General features: G+C 49.7%; 2 protein-coding genes across 2 annotated transcripts; one reads left to right on the top strand and one right to left on the bottom strand.

The window, feature by feature from the left end:
• Nucleotides 1-1,333: 1,333 nt before the first annotated feature.
• On the top strand, nt 1,334-3,775 carry LOC135395628 (uncharacterized). The gene is made up of 2 exons (XM_064626726.1): nt 1,334-2,007; nt 3,772-3,775. Exons 1-2 carry the CDS (start codon nt 1,334-1,336, stop codon nt 3,773-3,775), a joined length of 678 nt encoding a protein of 225 aa, XP_064482796.1.
• Nucleotides 3,776-10,476: 6,701 nt separating this feature from the next.
• LOC135395627 (uncharacterized) lies at nt 10,477-13,563 on the bottom strand. Its single transcript, XM_064626725.1, has one exon. The coding sequence runs from the start codon at nt 13,561-13,563 to the stop codon at nt 10,477-10,479; it is 3,087 nt and encodes a 1,028-aa protein (XP_064482795.1).
• Between the last annotated feature and the right edge of the window lie 551 nt (nt 13,564-14,114).

Raw genomic sequence — 14,114 nt, 5'->3', positions numbered from 1 at the left:
TCCGCCATCCAGATACCTCTATCCATTGTTACGGCATTTGAAGAATTGTAGCACCCAATCAGACGCCAATGCGGAGGTACACATAACGTTCTACACTCTTAAAAATGAACTTCACCGCATAGCACGCTCCTAGCCAACCACCCTCTCGAATGATATCGTTATCTGCCCTGATTTGGTGAAAACGGGAGGCGTAAACCGTTTTTGCGACAATTATGCTGTCCATAATTGTCACAAAAAGGCGTACGCCTCCCGTTTTAAACAAATCAGGGCAGACAACAATATCGCTCGAGATAATGGTTGGCTAGGAGCGTGCTATACGGTGAAGTTCATTTCTAAGAGTGCACTCTAAAAACAGAGCTTCACCGCATGGCATGCTGTGCGCCAACCATTGCCACGAATGATAGGGTAATCGCTTCTGATTCGAAGAGAGAGGGTGCGCACGCCTTGTTGTGACAATTTGGATATATGGTAATTGCCACAAAAAGGCGCGCACCTCCCTCTGTGCTCGAATCAAAAGCGATAACCCTATCGTTCGGGGTAATGGTTGGCGCTCAGCATGCCATGCGGTGAAGTTCTGTTTTTAGAGTGTGTCCACTCTTAAAAATGAACTTCACAACATAGCACGCTCCTAGACAACCATCATCCCGAATGACAACGTCCTCGACTCTGATTTGTTGAAAACGGGAGGCGGAGCCTTTTTTGTAGCCATAACGCTGTACATAATGATTACATAATAGGCTCCGCCTCCCGTTATCACCAAATCAGGAGCGAGAACGTTGTCATTGGAGGTGATGGTTGGCTAGCAGCGTGCTATATGTGGTGAATATACGGACATATCAGATTCATCTATATAAAAGGTATCACAGCCAACAAGTTAAAATTGCCGTTTGGGGCCGACACAGTCGGCGGGCTAGCTTGGTAGAGCTCTTAGCCCCTTTAAATATGGTTCTGAACTATTGGAAATATGAAGAGGATATGATATCTCAAGAACAAAGACCTCGAGAAAGTTGTGGTCACTGTGACTTCACAAACGCAAGCGTAAACAAAACATGGACATAAATACAGGTGAAGGAGCCGGTGGGAATAAGTGGCAGTCGAAGGCTCGCCCATAATGAATACACAAGGATATTAGTGAGCGATAGAATTAGTATTGACTACAGTGAAAAATAACTGCGGCTAAGTGGTCTAGGGGTAGCCAGTCTTACTTTGTCGCGACTTAAATCCCCCTCTTTTTTTTTTCTTTTTCTATCACATCCCATCACACAGTGAAAAATGTTGGAGCGCTTTCAAAACCGCGACGGTTCCTTGAAGGAACCCGGCTACGAACTGCAACATGGCCGCTTTACCTGCTCAATTAAGTGAACATGTCAAAATCACAATATACGCCGACGACCTCTGCATCTGGGCCTCCTCCACCCGTCGGGATGTAATCCAGCGTCGCTTGCAAGGTGCTTTAGACACTATCGTGTCCTACCTCTCCGACCGTGGTCTTTCTATCTCACCTAGCAAGACTGTTGCCATGGCATTCACCCGCCGATCCTTCCGCAAATTCCCCCTCCGCGTTGACGGCCAACAGCTCGCCTTCGTGCGTCATCACAAGTACCTGGGCATAACCATTGACAGGGAGCTGACTTGGTCCAAGCAGGTCAAGGCCCTGTCTACCGCGGCGACTACCATCGTGAACGTCCTCCGCCGCATCTCTGGTTCGTCCTGGGGCCCATCATACCCTGACCTTCGCCAGGTACATGCCTCACTCGTCCTAGGGCTCCTGCGTTACAGCTTACCGGTATTGCACGGTCTAAGTTCAACAACAGAGCGCGAACTTTTGAACATCCAGGCGCGAAGCCTTCGAGTTTGCCTTGGTGTCCCCAAAGCGACCGACACCTTCCTCTTGGCTGAGGCGAAGGAGACGCCAGCCCACGTCCTACGCGACATGGAGACCCTGTGCTCTTGTGCGCGGTACCGCACACGACATGCTGCCCACTACCTACGGGACATTCACCTACTGTATGAAAGCTCAGCTTTCGGGGCTGCTGTTTGCAGACTGGCACAGTCTCTTCCGCCCCCTCCGTCGCGCCTGCTATACGCTCCACCTTTGTGGACCCTCGAGCTGCCTCCGACGGACCTGCATATTCCCGACATGTCCCGCAAAAACGACACTCCTGTCCTCGCTGCGCGCCAGTTTGCTCTTGACCATTTGAACTCGGTCCACGGTCAGCGTAAAGCAATTTTCACAGATGGCTCGGTTGTGTACGGCGCGTCGTCTGCAGCTTTCTACATACCTCACAGCAACACTACGCAGACTTTCAAGCTGCCGCATGAAACTTCATCCACCGAAGCAGAACTGACAGCCACCTATGAAGCGCTCAACGCCATATCCGGTTCACAGGCCGACTCGTGGTCCATCTTCACGGACAGCAAGTCAGCATTGGAGACCTTGGCGTCGTACCGGTGCAGTGCTATTTGCGATCTCCGCACGCTTGTAATCGCCAGATACAACGAACTCCTGGCTTCCGGCCACAGCGTACGGCTCCAGTGGGTACCCAGTCACGTCGGGTTGCCAGGAAATACCCGTGCCGACATTGCTGCGAAACGTGCCCATACCACGGCTGCCTTGAGTCTCAGCATCCCGCTTTCAATGTTTGCCTGCCTGCTCCAAATACGTCGCTTGCGCTCTCGCTGTCTCCAAGATTTCATAGAACGTGCCATCTCGCCCAACACATTTCTGCACTCCATCGACCCAAAAATGCAATACGTCCCTCCCCCAAACATCACAAGGAGGGAGGCGTCCGTTATCCACCGTCTGCGGTTATGCGTGGCTCGAACGCCAGCACGGCTCTTCCAACTCAGCACGCTTGACACCCCATGTGCAGGCTGCTCTACCGAGGGCTACACTTCCCACCTACTCCTCCACTGTCGCCTGTTCGCTGCTCCCCGTGCCACTCTGATGGAGCGGCTAGCTGCCCTAGGGCTGAGGGAGGTCTCGCTGGCAACGCTACTGGGCCCTCTGCAACGCCCCATACAGTGGCGCGTCGGAAGGGAACTCGTACGCTTCCTTACAAGGCTCGCGCTGAGCCTGTGGCTGCGCCTCTTCTTTCGCTCTTTTCGTTTTGTCTTTCTTTTTCTTCTTTTTATTTTTCTTTTTTTGTAAGCGGGAATAGCAAGTCGGCTTCTGGAGCCAGGCTAACCTTTCCCCTCTTTCCTGTTTTTTGTTTGTTTTGTTTTGCAATAAACCTATATCCCCCCCCCCCCCGGCTAGGAGATATTTTGTAACTTTTATGACTTTCTCGACACGCGACAAGTGATCCCATCGGCTGAGCTGTGCCTTACCCCACTACTAACCTCTACCTACCCTAACCCTCTTTATTTGTGTTCAACCTCTCCGTATTATTTTTAGTCCGTGCAACTCCAACTCCTCCTCTGTATTTTTCTCTCCCCTTTTCCTCCTCGTGTGCGTGTCTTTTCTTTTTTATCCAAATCTGTGCTGGGGGTAGCCAGTCCGACTTATGACTTACGCCAACCATCTTTTTATTTTCTTGATCATCATCACAGTGAAAAATGCCACGATATATGCTTACTAAAGCGAGAAATACGTAATCGTAAAAGTCGTGCATATGCAAAATGAGTACAGGTCATACAGGCAAAAAATAAGGAAAACTTCATGCCGTTTAACAACGAAATATGCAGAGCCAATAACCCTTACGCTGAATCAAAAACAATATTTCATTTGCCTCTGAAATGACTTGAAAAGTTTACTGTTACTTATTTCAGGTAGCAATTGGTTCCATTCTGACACGTTGGGAACCATATATGAGTTTTCCATGAATTAGTTTTAACTTTTGGGAGATTTAGTATAGACCAGCTGCCCCTGCAGTGAAAAAGTGTTACTCCAAGTGGTTTGTCGATCCGTGTATTTCGTGGAAAACCTCCCAGTGAGATGCGCCCTGCGCGGAGGTCATTAGGCTGCAAAGGTTCATCCTCAGACTCTCAGATAAAGTGGTTTTTATTCCTTTGGTGTACTTACGAGTTATAGGGATAGATCAGATTAGTAATAAGTATATACGGCAGGCAGCCTTGCCGCTCAGAGCATGGTTTGGGTCGGTGTAGGAAGAGAAACACGGAGATGTCCATTTTACATCCTGTACGTGTAGTACAGCTTTTCCCTTGCCAGGCAAACTGGCGGAGATTCAGTGCGATGCACTGTAGTGAAAGGATTCCAAGGATTTTTATTTTCGTCCATGTACAAAGCAAAGTTCAGAGCTGGACTATGCGGGCGTACCCTGTAAAACAGTCGCTACAAACCATAAATATACTTCAAGTTAGACACAATCCGAAACAAAGCTTTCAAAACTACACTGCGTGTCGCCAGACGGCTACAAGTACTCTGTCATGCGGGTGGACACATATCGGGTGGGAGTACATTCCATAAAAAAAAAAGAAGGTATTATTATGTATAAAAGTGAGGTATTTGCTGGAGTAAGCAATAAGCAACGTAAAACGTTGACAACGACAACAACAACAACAATAAATGAAGGAGAAGTGATGATGACGTGGGATGTTTCCCCGTGGTAGCCACGGGACCCTCCCCCACTTCACAGCGGTTAATGTGAGAGGATGTATGACGGTGAACGCGAAGCGATGACAGGTCAGAGTTCCGTTTCTTGCTTTCCGAGGAGTCTGAGTAAAACGTTGAAACAACAAACAAGCATCCGAGCTTCTCGTATCGTCCTTCATTTTGTTTCCCTTAATGGTGCGTCTCTAATTCCATCTAAGAACGACAGGCATTGGATCTTTCCTAGGAGAGCGCAAAATGTAATTGACTTACTAAGCCGGGAGCAAGGTGGCCTTAAAAGTCACCACCGTGTTTCAGTTGTTGTTGTCGATCGCCTAACGGTCCTTTCTAGACGACAAACATGAAAGCGCTTGCTTTGCTTTCCGATTGAATCCATTAACTTTTATTTTCTTTTTTCTTTCTTGCTTTCTAAAAACAAAGAAAAGCCTCCAAAGGAAAGAATCCTCCGCAAACATGAGATTAGCGACCGAAATGCGTTGAGCAACTCTAGCCAGACACATCATTATTGGGCGTTGTTTTCTTTTTCCCTCTAATATTACGGCTGCTTTTCAAAGAGACGAGTAAAAGCAGACGGAATCGTTGCTTTAATAATGGAACTATTGTTCAGCCTCGTATTTATGGGAACTGCCGTGGAAGCCATGTGGAGCTTCGAGTTTAGCTGGGTGTTTTTTGAGTAATGCAGTAATAATTCCGCTTCTGTAAAAAGAGATATTGAACACACTAGAGATTGAGATCGTGCCAAATGAATGGACGCGGTAAGCTAAAGTGCGTTGGTGGGGGCGGCGGGTTATTTCCGAGCGATCCGCCTGCTGGAACGTTGTTCCTGGGCCGACTTCACAGGTAACTGTGCCGACATTTGTCTGAAAGCGTCTGACGAAAACCCGGTAAAAACACTCACACAGCACTGCCGGCACCCGGGTCACCTCTCAGCCTCGGCATGGAATGCATCCCATCATCGTAGCCAACTAGCTTCAGGTTTGGAGAGGAACATCTTGTGTGTGCTACATCCGAACAAGTAATAGGCAACACATTGCATGGTAACTGGTAAAAAAAAATATTAAGACACGGGAGCTGGTGGTTGGAGAACACGAAAAACGCGAACAATAGTTGAACATGGGCGATTACATTCAGTTTCAGGCAGGGCCCTAACCTTTGTATCTCCGATTTTTTCAGTTATTTTTTTATGAGATAGCCCCTAGATGAACACTGGCGTTGATCCCTGATTCCGAGACGACGTGCTAGGCGAGATATAAAATCAACAGCGTCAGGGTTGAAAACAACGGCTGCGCTCCGAAGCCATTTCTGCCCACTTTGAAAGGCTCTATTCCGGCGTCTGTAACGACCACAACCTCCAGTCTTCCGCTACCTATTCACCATGCCATATGCTCTGGGTCTGATTAATAATTCTTGTCTCCGACGAACGAAACCTTTTATAAAAAATCCGCGAAAAGACATCCCTACTGGCTTTTACGCACTTTTTGTATACATATGTCTGCCGTCGTGATTTTAGCAAAACAATGAGCTACAAGTTGAACGAAAGCCTAATTTTCGCTCTATTCAACGATGTGCAGCACAATTCCCTACCCTGTTTCGTTTCGATAAAATGTGCGCCGCAGCTGTCACAGGTACGAAAATTTTGTCAAAGTTCGCGAGGCGCGTGCATAAAAAGACCATGATGGATTTGTAAAAAAAAAAAATTTAGGTTCACGACGGATGCCTTAACTTTCTTTTGACAAACAATTCATAGTTGCTAAAAACTTCGTGACCGTGTTACAGCGCGCTCACAAACTGCCATATTTCGCCACGCCCGACGGACCGGCGTACTTCGCCGTCACTTGCTGTTTTCAAGCATGTGCATTCACCACAAGATTATAAAAGCCGGTGCATAAGCCACAATACAGGTACCAGTTCATAACGAATATATATTCACTTAAGAAGGATTGCACTTTGCAGAAAAATGAAGGAAAAGCGGTAATGAAAGGAACAAGGAATGGCAATGAAATCAACAGCGCGTAATTTCCCACCTTTTATTCAAAGAGAACAGTGCCTTTAAAAAATGCATTAACGCGTGATCGTCACTTCACGCATTGTTCTCGCAAGGAAAACATCCTCGTATGCACTTCTGTCAGCTTTGTACCAAACGTAACATGAACGAAGGCGGGGTACTGGCCACACCGACGACCATTCGGTCTGTTTCGATTCCCTGAATGCTGCCACTTCATCTGAAGGGAAGTGCAAGATATGCGTTGCGTGTCCTCGTTCTGTCAGCACCGAAACGAAGTTCTGAGCCCGACCGAATTGCGTCCGTTGTTTGAGACCGCATGTCTTACAAACTTGCTGCTCGTTTAAGCGAGCCCCGTACTTCATCACAGGCATTCTTCCCATGTCCACTCGTTGAAAATATCCAGAGTATCAGCAGAGTGTTACGCCGGATCTTGTGTAACTGATACCTGTTCCCAGGGTGTCGAACCGAAACGTTTTTCGTTCCGGTTTTCGTTCCGGTTCTACCATAAACTGTTCGGTACCGATTCTGCTCCGGAGCGCAAAAATAACGGTTCATACCGGTTTTAACCGGTTCCGCTTCTGGTGGGCATATTGATTCTCAGAAAAAAAATCGATGTTGCAAAATGTAAACCCGTTTATTCCGCATACGTGATATTTGATATTAATAGGCAGCTGTGAAATTGGTAGCTCCTGGTTCCTGTAGGTGACTGTCTCTTCAAATAGGCTTTCTCCTTTCTTGAAGCGCATGATACAGACGGACTTGTTTGTTGTGATGTCATACGTAAATTACTCTTGCTGGATTGGTGCGATCGCATCCCATCCCAATGTCTGTTGGTGCTTCCTAGCCAGCAAGCACTACCGCACTAGTACGACGCAAATCGAGGAACATCTTCACTCACAAACGCGCTCGACGGCTCCGTTTTCTTTTCTTGGTGTCCTGTCCACAAAAGAGGCACCACTTCGCACGCGCTTGCCTCGCGGATACGTAAATGTATTCAACTTCGCTGCTCTCAGACAATTGACGCGTTGCGCAACATTACCGATAGAGAAGCCGTTATGCACCCCCCTGGGGTCGCTGTTTAGTTGAGGAGAGTTTGGGCGAATGAAATTAAAACGAACACTACGGCACTTTGGTAGAGAGCCACAACCGGTCACATGTACCTGTAAGTATATGTGCGCGAACGATAAAACGTTACAAAGGGAGCCCAAGGGCCATAGTATATCGACATACATTGCACCGTAACCGTAACCCTCGAAAAGTATCCATGACATGACTTCAGAGCGCATGACGTCAGTTTAATTCGCCTACTCGTAGTCCAACCGGCGGAGTTTTTGCTTGGACCGAAAACCGTTAAATAAATTTTTCGGTTTCCCTCCTGAGCGAAAAGAACGTATTCCGTATTCGATTCCGTTCCGGTTCGCTCCAAAATAACGTTTTTTTTTCGGTTTTCGGTTCTGGTTTTCGGCTCGCACCGACACCCTGCCTGTTCCGACACATAGACGACATGCGCACGTGCGACGACATACCGGCAGTATGTCATCAAGAGTGTCCAATATTCTCTTCAATGCAAAAAGCGCGTGCGCTCTATCATGGCGCAGGTCGTCGCTTGCCGTTGCCAGGCTTAGGTGTCAGATTTTGCCGTTGCAACGCGCGTGAAGAGAGATACTTGACTTCTCTGCCAATAGTGGACATGGACAGTATGGGCCAAGAGTGGACATGGGAAAAACGCCTCTGATGAAGTAGGGGGCTCGCTTACGCAGCAAGTTTATACAACATGCGGTCTCAAACAACAGACGTAATTCGGTCGGGCTCAGGACTTCGTTTCTGTGCTGACAGAACGAGGACACGCAACGCATACCTTGCACTTCCCTACAGATGAAGTGGCAGCATTCAGGAAATCGAAACAGACCGAATGGTCGTCGGTGCGGCCAGTATCTGGCCTTCGTTCATGTCATGTTTGGTACAAAGCTGACAGAAGTTCACACGAGGGTGTTTTCCTTGCGAGAACTATGCATGAAGTGACGACCACGCGCTAATGCATCTTCTTTAGGCACTGTTCTCTTTGAATAAAAGGTGGGAAATTAAGCGCTGTTGATTTCATTGTCATCCCTTGATCCTCTCTTTACCGCTTTTCTTTCAGTTTTCTGCAAAGTGGAATGCTTCTTAAGTGATTATATGTTCGTTATGAACTCGTACCTGTATTGTGGCTCATGCACCAGCTTTTATAAACTTGTGGTGAATACACATGCTTGAAAACAGCAAGTGACGGCGAAGTACGCCGGTCCGTCGGGCGTGGCGAAATATGGCAGTTTGTGAGCGCTGTAACACAGTCACGAAGCTTTTAGCAACCTTGAATTGTATGTCAAAGAAAGCTATGGCATTTGTCGTGAACCTAATGTTTTTTGTTTTTTTTTTTACAAATCCATCATGGCCTTTTTATGCACGCGCCTCGCGAACTTTGACAAAATGTTCGTACCTGTGACAGCTGCGGCGCAAATGTTATCGAAACGAAACAGGATAGAGAATTGTGTTGCACATCGTTGAACAGAGCGAAAATTAGGTTTTCGTTCAACTTGTAGCTCATTGTTTTGCTAAAATCACGACGGCACACATATGGGTACAAAAAGTGCATAAAATTCAGTAGGGATGGCTTTTCGCGGATTTTTTATAAAATGTTTCGCTCGTCGGAGACAAGAATTCTTAATCAGCCTCAGAGCCTATTGCATGGTGAATACGTAGCGGAAGACTGGAGGTTGTGGTCGTTACAGACGCCGGAATAAAGCGCTTCAAACTGGGCAGAAATCGTTTCAGAGCGAAGCCGCTGTTTTCACCCCCTATACGCTCTTGATTTTATATCTCGCCTACCACGTCGTCTCGGAACCTGGGATCAACGCCAGTGTTCATGCCACAGGTGGGGCTACCTCCTAAAAAAGTAACGAAAAAAATCGGAGACCCAAAGGTTAGGGCCCCGCATGGATCTGAATGAAATCGCCCACAAGGGGAACAGAGAATGCGCCGACCGAGGTACTGTAAGACTGAACTGAGCAAAGCGGAATAACAGGTCGCACACATAGCCACAGACGCTTCGCAGCGCCGGGGCAGAAGTCGCTAGAATGCTTGTTCTCCGGTGGGGCGCATGAGAGCTACCAGCTCCGGTGGCGCAGCGGTAACGCATGCGCTTGGAGACTGGGAGGTCCGCGGTTCGAATCCGCGGGCCGGCTGTGCCGTCTGGGGTTTTTCCTGGGCTTCCCTCAGATGTGTAATAGGAGTATGCCGGCACAGTTCCCCTGAAGTCGGCCCATGGACGCAGCTATCCTCCCCCCGAGCGGATTCCGCTCGGTCTTCCACTTCACCCTTTCCTCTCCTCCTCTCCACCACCTTTCCCTTCCCGAGAAACATGCCGCCTAATCAGGCAGGCAGACCTCTCGGGTCCCTCCCAACGACTCTCCTCCTCCTCCTCCTCGCATGAGCGCTGTGAGCCGGGATTTTAACCCATTATGTCCGTTACATTCCTAGCCGTGACACCTCGGGAGCAAAATTTTACTTTAACGTGCAGAGTGGGGTTTTGCCAGCTAGAGCATACCGTACCTCCCTCAAATACTCTCTCCCACCCCTCCTCTCTTATAAGCGGCTTTTTGTTTTGAATCAAAGCGCCCTCTATGAACAGTAAAAAAAAATTTTTGCTGTGCCGAGGTGTCGTAAACGTCCGGGGTAAACGTATTCATATCAAGAAAATTGTGTCGTTAGATGCCCAGAATGTTACATTGGGAGAGGGGGGTGTGAGGGAAGAACGAGGCGCCCGCTCTGCTTCCGAGAGGAAAAAGGTTTAATGAACCAAAAACCGAAAAGCACAATGGCGAACCTAGGCCCGTGACCACGAGACCCGCCTCGACCTCCTTTAATCCGCAACATCATCCCCGGCCGCGGGTGACGAGACGTCTGCTTCCAAACGGCAAAGCCTTTGAACTGGACGGGTTATGGTAGTGCCGCTTGCGAGACGTACTGAGCATGCCCGCACTAACCCATCTCTCCCTCGTATCAACTTCGCTATGCGTCCGAGCTTCCAAAAAGGGGGACGAACATTATCTTCCTGAAGCACCACCACATCCCCTTTCTTGAAACGACTTTGGGTAGGAGACGCAGTCACGTGGGCAGACCTCAGCTGCAGAAGGTACTCGTATCTCCAGCGCTTCCAGAAGAGTTCCTTCGCCTTCAGCATTTCTCTGAAGTTGTGCCGGAGGTCCTCCGCGTCAGGCTGTGAGATGGCAGCGTGTTCGCCCGGTAGAGAGATGGCTCGTTTGCCTATCAGAAAGTGGCTTGGCGTAAGGGGTACGAGTTCCTCGACATCAGATGCGACGTGGGTTAATGGGCGGGAATTTACGAGAGCTTCCACCTCGCATAGGGCTGTAGTTAGTTGCTCGAAAGTAAGGCGGCTTCTACCGAGACATCGCCTTAGAGCAGCCTTCACGGTGCCGATGAGGCGTTCCCACCATCCGCCCCACCAAGGTGCTCGCTCGACGATGAACCGCCACTGTATACGGTGCTGAGTTGCAAAATCTTGTACTTCAGCTGTGGTGGGCGCAGACAAGATGGCTGCGCACTTGTGAAACGTTCGGGCGTTGTCTGAATAGACCAGGGTGGGCACACCACGTCTTGAAACGAAGCGACGGAAGGCCAGTAGAAAGTCTACAGCGTTCATAGAAGATGCGAGCTCTAGGTGGATGGCTCGGGTGACGCCACACGAGAAAAGGACGATGTATGCTTCTCCTGATGCGGCGTTCGTGATGAACAGCGGTCCTGCGAAATCCAGACCAACTACCGAGAAGGGGTTGGCCTCTGTGATTCTCTCGCGGGGGAGGGGGGCCGTTGGAACGCTAGCGAGTTCGGCGCGCTGCCGGCGGCAGCTGAGGCAGGAGTGTAGGACGCGACGAACCGTCTGGCGTGCCCGGAGGACCCAAAATCGGTTCCTGATTTGGGTGACAGTATCTTGTACTCCGGCGTGCAGGGCTTGTCGGTGAGCGTCGAGTATTACGAGATGCGTAAAGTGATGCTTCGATGGCAGAAGAATGGGGTGCTTTATGGCGTCGACCACGTTCAGTTGATGAAGACGGCCGCCGACGCGCATGATGCCGTTGGCGTCCAAAAACGGTTGGAACGCATGTAGGGACGATGATGGTTTGACGACGTTTCCTTTGCTGAGAGCGGCAACCTCATGGGGGAAAGCCTCAGCCTGCACGCGACGGATCCAAAGGTTCTCAACATGCGTGATTTCCTCAAGTGTGAGTGGACCAGACACGGATGGTCTCGCAGATCTAGCGTTGTTCGCAAATCTCAGCATCCATGCGGTGACCCGAAGGAGCCTGGATAACGTCCCGTAGTCCGTGATCTCCATCCATTCTTCAATTGCGACGACTGCCAAAACGGAGGCATGTTTGACCACAGCTGGACATTCACTTGCTGGAGAGGCTCTGTCATCGGTTAATCGAATCCCTGGTTGGCAAAGCTGGTTTTCTGTACTCACGAAGGTGCCAAACGACGATGAGAGCCAGCCGGGACCTGTCCACCACAACCTGCAGCACTTCAGAGTGGTAGCGGATACGCCCCGAGTGAGCAAATCCGCGGGGTTGTCACTAGCGCTGCAGTGGAACCATTGATCAGCGCGCGATGAAGACAAGATTTCGGTTGTTCGAGACTGAACAAATTGCTGGGTTTTGCTGCCAGATCCATGAATCCACTGAAGAGCGATGGTGGAATCTGTCCAAAAATGTACTGGCACTTGACTGAGAGTCTTCAGCGCGGAAACGTGACGGTAGAGACGTGTAGCCAAGAGGCAGGCGAGGAGCTCGAGACGAGGCAACGACACCTGTTTTAATGGTGCCAGACGAGCCCGTGCTATGAGCAAATGGACCAGAAGAGAGCCGTTGGGAGAAAGACTCCGCAAGTGTATGGCAGTGCCATAGGCTTTCGGACTGGCATCTGCGAAACAGTGCACATCGACGGGTGAGTTATCTTCAGGGAGAGCGCAGCGCGGGAGTCTGAGCAGGTTCAATTCTCCCAGGCTGACCTTCCACTTCTCCCAGATTGCGTTGTCTGATTCGCTAACTGGTTGGTCCCACGATAGGCCATTGCGCCACAGGTCTTGAAACAGAATTCTCGCAGATATAATGACAGGTGCGATGTACCCCAAGGGGTCATACACAAGTGAAAATGCTTTCAAGACGGTGCGCTTCGTGGCAGGGTGTGCGACGGCGAAGTCTGCTGCTCGAGTCGTGTTGAGAAGAAGACCGTCCGTGCTGCGATCCCAATATAGGCCGAGAACCTTGACGATGGGGTCGCCGTCGGAGGCATTGTCATAGGACGTGCCGTCCATGAGAAATCTCTCCCGCAGAACCGGAGAGTTTGAGGTCCACTTGCGAATATCCATTCCAGCGGATTTCAGTATTTCTACCGTTTCTTGGTATACCTGCAACGCATCACCGTCTGACGTGCAGCCGACGACCAGATCGTCGACATAAAACCCCGTCCGGATGCGGGATACGGTGTTGGAATAATCCGAGCAAACTACCTCAAAGTGGTGTTGTAGCGTTGCTGCTAGCAGAAATGGACTCGAAGTAGCTCCGAAAGGGACTCTAGTCATCCGCCACTCGACAAGTTCGAGATTGCTGTCGTTGGATGCCTGCCGTACATCCTTTACCCACAGAAAGCGAAGAAAATCTCTGTCTTCGGGGCGAATGATGATTTGCAGGTATGCCTTCCTGATGTCGGCGGTTAAAACCGTGGAGCTGCAGCGGAACTGCAACAGAAGATGGAGCAGATCTGCGTTTAGCTTCGGCCCTTTCATCAGGAGAGTGTTCAACGATTGCTGACCTGGCAAGTGGGACGACGCATCAAATACAACGCGGAGTTTCGTGGTGATCGCCTCTTGTCGCACAACCGCGTGATGGGGCATGTAATAAACGTTTTCTTGGCGGCTGGTGATCCCCATTACCTTCTCAGCATGACCTTCGGTCCCGGGTTTCCTATCTAAAGGTCCCGGGTTTCGGCACCAGAAATGTGTGAGGGAAGAACGAGGCGCCCGCTCTGCTTCCGAGAGGAAAAAGGTTTAATGAACCAAAAACCGAAAAGCACAATGGCGAACCTAGGCCCGTGACCACGAGACCCGCCTCGACCTCCTTTAATCCGCAACAGGGGGGGAGGACAGTCTTCAATGATAATTGAAAATAATGGCCATTGAACACCAAGCGTGTCCACTCCTAGGAAGAGACATGGCAGCTGTATCCTGAAGCCAGTCTTCTCTCACCGTCTGCAATGGTGTCAGAACAGTGAGAAGGTTTCGCTTCGTATAAAAGAAGATTCACGCAACACCTTTCCGTCCCGTCAATCGCAGGGATCGGAACCGGTATTGTTTTCGGTCCGGTTCGGGTTCAGGTTCAGGCATATTGGTTCGGTTCGGGTTTAGCTCCGCTGAACCGAAATTATCAGCTTGAACCGGTTCAGGTATATCGGTTCGGTTCGGACTCAGCTCAGGGAGAACAC

Source organism: Ornithodoros turicata, chromosome 5, assembly GCF_037126465.1.
Source record: "Ornithodoros turicata isolate Travis chromosome 5, ASM3712646v1, whole genome shotgun sequence".
Classification (NCBI taxonomy): Eukaryota; Metazoa; Arthropoda; class Arachnida; order Ixodida; family Argasidae; genus Ornithodoros; species Ornithodoros turicata.
Note: the sequence above shows the minus strand (reverse complement) of the source record. Positions and strands in the feature narration are given on the sequence as shown.